The sequence below is a fragment of the Alligator sinensis genome, unplaced genomic scaffold (genome assembly GCF_000455745.1).
Source record: "Alligator sinensis unplaced genomic scaffold, ASM45574v1 scaffold913_1, whole genome shotgun sequence".
Classification (NCBI taxonomy): domain Eukaryota; kingdom Metazoa; phylum Chordata; order Crocodylia; family Alligatoridae; genus Alligator; species Alligator sinensis.
The window spans coordinates 68206-73522 of NW_005842501.1; the positions used below are offsets into that span (position 1 = coordinate 68206).

The 5317-nt window shown below is 38.9% G+C and overlaps 1 protein-coding gene across 2 annotated transcripts in view; it reads left to right on the plus strand.

The window, feature by feature from the left end:
* The window catches only part of LRRC49 (leucine rich repeat containing 49), a 131408-nt gene that overhangs the window by 53407 nt on the left and 72684 nt on the right, over positions 1-5317 (plus strand). For both annotated transcript variants that reach the window (XM_006031364.3, XM_006031365.3), the window contains one exon: positions 1719-1866. In XM_006031364.3, coding sequence (XP_006031426.1) covers positions 1719-1866 — 148 coding nt within the window. The remainder of the gene's footprint in view (positions 1-1718; positions 1867-5317) is intronic.

Below are 5317 nucleotides of genomic sequence, written 5' to 3' on the forward strand. Positions count from 1 at the left end.
ATGAACAATTCATCTTTTTACTACATTAGCAAACGGGGAAGCACTTGGTTTTTCCCTATGTTGTCAGTAAGACATTCAGTTGGTGAATTTTGGGCAACTGCCTTTCTTCTTTACCTTTTAGCAGTGACCATTCTTGAGTAGAAATATGGCAGCCAACACAAATGGTTGTTGCAGAAATCTACCATAGACTCAGTATTCTGACAGTGGGGGACTTCAGACATAGGCTTAGTTGCCACCGTGAAGAATGCTAATTGCAAGGCCTTCCGCTTTAGGCATTTCTGGACATCTGTGTCTTCCCACCAGTCCCTGTGATCCAGAGGTAATTTGGGTGTGACCAACTTGCTGAACAATAGGGTGATACCCAAAAGCACAAAGTTTTAGATATCAGACCTTCTCTAAGTGTCCCACCAACCTTCTATGTACCTTCCCTACTAGTTGAATACAGCATCTCCTGGCAAGGGTCAATACATCTTCCAGACCCCCAATTTTTGCCCTCTACAGCCTGGAGGCTGGTAGAAAGCACGGAACTGCTTGAGTGCTCTTAAGAGAAGTACAAGAAATTATTGATCGGTATAGGAATGTTTCCATGTATCGTATTCTTATATTCTTAAACATGCCACGTTAGAGAGCTGACTTCTCTCTAAGATCATAATAATATCCTTCTATAGCTCAGGCCTTCTTTTGGACATCTTCCAGGCTGCTTTTTTTTGCCATGTTACTATCAAGATGGTCATTTTGCTTGCCATTGTGTCAGCATATGATTGTGTGGCCCTGCCTGTCATGAGATGGAGCTGGAGCAGGTTGCTCTGTTCCTCATCTGCATACCAATTTTTGGAGGATCGGAGGACTCATGACAAGAACACCCAGCTCCAGTCATGAGTGAGGGGCTAATTAGTGTATGTATTGTTTGTGGAGGGTATCTGAAGTACACACACATACTGAGCAGTGCTGAGCTGTGGGGTCATAATGGCTTAAAATGCTGTTGTCTTTGGTGGGGCCCAGCCCAATGAGATATGTAGTCAATCATGAGCCTTTTGGCTTTGGAATAATGTCATGCATGGTTTGTACTATATACAAGTAGGTACAGAAGTACTGCTTAACAATGTGTTTATGGAGTATGTATGCTAAAACTTGCAGCAGTTTTCAAAAGAGGGAAACTGCATCAATTCTGATAAATTGAGTCTATGGGTACCTGTAGTAACTTCCATAGTAAGTAGAAAAATAACATAGTTGTATAAAACTGCTGGCACAGAGATCTAATAAGGTAGGATTAAGTATTGCACATGAAGTTAAGCCAAAAATGGTAATCTTTGGGGGGGAGGGTCTGATTCTCAAGACTCAAATGCAATATGGAACTCTAGCACATGATAAATATTGTAAATCTATATTTAATTACTACTTTTCCTTATTTTACCTTTTTTAAAATTTCCATATATATTGCACAAGTGTTATCAAATTACTAAATTTAATTTCAAGAATATTTTTATTGTATTTTTACTTCTTTTTAGCATCTTGCTTGAAATAGTTTTTGAGCTACTGACTTACTTTGCCTTCCTGTTTCAAAAACCTACAGCTAGGTGGCGGAGAGGGAAGGGAATACTTGTAGCTCACTTAGTATATGAAGTTATATATAGAGTGCTCCCTTGTATTTTCTTAATATGTTTATGAAAAAAAAAATATTCAGTGGTATTAAAAGTTATTCCCTTTCTTGTGTGCAGTTTTGACGATATTCTGTGCCTCGCTGATTCCTCATCTTTGTCAGATATCACCCTTGATGGCAACCCAATAGCTCAGGAGTCATGGTACAAACACACTGTTCTCCATCATATGATGCAGCTCCGACAGCTAGATATGAAGAGAATCACGGTAAGAACCTTTTACAAAATATTTTCATCTGATTGTATAAACATTGACATTGGCAAATAGGATTTCAGGGTTGTACATATAGAAAAACTTGTACTTAATCTGAAGTAGATGTAACTTGGACATTGCAGTAAATTATAATTTGTCACTTCTTTCTGTTCCACATTACACACGAGTGTTCACTCTTTTTGGTGAGCAAAATATTTAAAATGGTTTTCACTACCTATGCTGTATGACCACTGTCATAAGTAGTAAAGGATATCAGAGTTACTTGCTTTTGACACTGGACTGGGGTTTTATTTTAAAGGAACTGTTATTCCTAAAACTACCGATTTTCTTGCTTCATTGTAAAACTGCTCCATAGAACCTTCCTCATCATAGTCTCTTCTGACTTCTTTCTATAATTTCAAGTACATGAAATATTACCTTGCACCTGTTACATAGGTGGCACTTACTTCTACTTTAAAGAACAGTCCCTCTTTAATACCTTTCAACTAAGTAGTCTCTCCACCTTCCTAAATGTGTCAACCCTATTACATAGTTGTTTTAAAATCAGCATCCTTAAGGATTCATTTTAAGTGTTTATACTTTATAGATAGGAGAGCTACAAACTAACTTTTTACTGAAAGCTTAGGGGTTGCATATTCATATGACTTCAGGAACAGGGGATTTAAGAAAATAAATCATGTGCCTCATGATCAAATTGAGAGCTGGCAACATTGAATCCAAGCATTCTGGTAATGCAACATACACTGTCACTAAATCAGTGTCACTAAATGCAAGACTATGTATAAGCTGGTCTTTTTTGTGTTTGTGAGCTTAATTTACATGATCAGTATGGGTGATTTTTTTTTTTTTTTTTTTTTTTTTTTGTCTGACTTCCCTTGATGAATAAAGTGAATACTGATCAGATTATAGGGTTGTGTTTTTTTTGTTTTTTTTTTGTTTTTTTCTTCTTATTCCTTATTCCCATGCCCATTTCACTCTCTTCCTGCTCCCTGGTCTTACTTTGCCTGCAAGAGAGCTGTAGAATCTGACTTTTGTCTGAAAAGTACTTGTAGTGGGTTATTACTCCTCCCATGGATCACTGCCTTAATGTGGTGAAGAGTTCTGTGTGCTACCAGTGACCTAGAAAGCGATGCTATCTGGAATTTTGTACTCTTTGTACTCGTGGTAGGGTCATTTAGGGCAGCAAGGTTAATAGTGAGGTTCTCAGTTTAATAGAGATCCAAAAATACAAATAAAAGGCCTCAACGGCAAAGAAAGTGGATGAAGTAGGAATACTTCTCAATGCAGCATAAATGTCAAGGGCACTACACATATGCCCGATTTAAGGTACTATAAAATGGGAAACAAGCTATAAAAAATATTCCACGTGTAATGTAGAATGTTTTCATGGATGGTTACTAAATTACCTCTATTAACATGTAGCTGAGGCCAGCAGTCAGCTAACTGTCAACTGTGGGCCAAGGTTGGAAGAGGGGCAGGGGGGAGCCCTGCTGGGGACTTTAAACCCTATACCTGGCAGCTCTGGCCTTGTGGGAGCTTCAGATCTCCTGTGCCCAGCCAGCTGCTCTATCAGAGCTATCAGATGCAGGGTTTTAATAATAAGCCGGTTTGCGAGCCCTAGCCCAGACAGCCCTTACTCTTTAACTCTTGAATCAGCCAATAATCAGCTTTTTGTCTGCCTTATCGCCTCAGATGATCTGGGCCTGTGGCTGTCCAAGGTTGGGGCTGATTGTCAGCTCCAGTCCCCAGACAGCTCTGGGTCTTGAACTAGACCTAAGACTGTTTGGTTGGAGCCACAATTCAGCTGATTTTCAACCCCACATGTGGGGCTGTGGCACCTGGCTTTGAACTTTTCCTGTGCAGGGGCTTTATATGAATAAAATATATATAATGTGTATGTATAACTGTATTATGGTGCTGAGCTCCATATACAGACTAAACAGCTACAGATTTATCCAGTAAAACTTTATCTCTCTCTTGAAATTCTACAGACCCCTAGAACTTGACAGAGCACAGCTCCTATTTCTTGGAAAAAGTTTCCAATATAGTTCTTTTCATTTGCAAGAAAAGGACTTCTATTTGAAGCATGTTCCAGTTGTATGGGGCAATGTGGTGGAAGAATTCTAAACAAAAATTCCTTTGCAGCTTTTAAGGACAGACCTCCTAGGAATTAGTAAGACAGTTTACAGCTGTGACCTGATCAGTCAAATACTGCATTTGCTAAAATAGGTTCCTTTAGTAATACATTATTTACTTGTATCTAAAATGACCCTAAGTTTAAGATGACCCCCCCCCCCCCCCCCCATTAGATTCCATGCAAGGAAAAAAATTAACTTGGTATTATTTTTATAAACAGAACTACTGATTTAAAAACTATAGCAATACCGGTAAGTTGTAAATTAAATGCAACTTGTAAATTAAATAAATGCATCCTCACTCTCACAATCTTTACTGTTCTCATCTTCTTCCTCATCTTCCCACAAAACCTTGTCTTCAGTTCCATCTATACAGCACTTGAAGCCTTTAATGATGTATTTTGAAGATATCCTTCCCCAAGAAGTCAGAATCTATTGGCAAACTAGCGCTATGGCTGGCTTAATCTTCCTACCAGGTGTAAGTGCATGGTTCCCTGCCAAGATCCGGTCTAAGTACTGACACTGTAAATGGTCCTTAAAGGGCATATTCACAATGACATCTAATACTTGAAGTTGAGATGTCAAACCACCACACTTTTGCTTTCACATCTGGTGTTAAATGCCCCCTGAATGAATCTAGTACTAACATTCCTCTTTTCTTTAGCAGGTCCCCAGATCTCCATTTTCACACAACATCCAGCCTGTCATTCATCAGTTCACTTGATATCCATTCTTGTTCGTGGCATCTGACCACTATTCCTGGTGGCAACTTGTATTTTGGCAGTTTTGCATTTCAAAATCACATAGGGTGGCAGTTTTCTCCTATCTGCCAATACTGGTAACATCACTGGAATTCATGACTTTTCATTTCCTGTATTTCTTATAATTATGAATTTTGTGCTTTTTGCATGTATGGTAACTTTGCTCAGCGTGTCAGAATAGACTGGAGTTTTACCAGTATTACTTATCTGGCCCAGCAGATAGTCATGAGTTTTGCATAGACCAATAATGTACTGCTGGAATTCAAGTTTTTCTTTGCAGTCTGATGGCAGCTTTTTTGTGCAAGTGATGTTCTTTGTCTCAGAGCTAAGCCATTATGTTGCATCGTTCAGATACACTACCAACTACTTGATTTGGATTTTGAAGGGAAACATTCAATTCCTTTGCTATTTCTAATGCCTTGAGTCAAAGGATTTTGTGGGCTACTGGCATTCCCTGCTTTCTTGAACATACTTGAGAACTTGCTTATCAGTTTTCCCTGAAAGCGACCTTGTTTTGGACTCCCAAATGTTTTCTGTGTGGACTTGGCA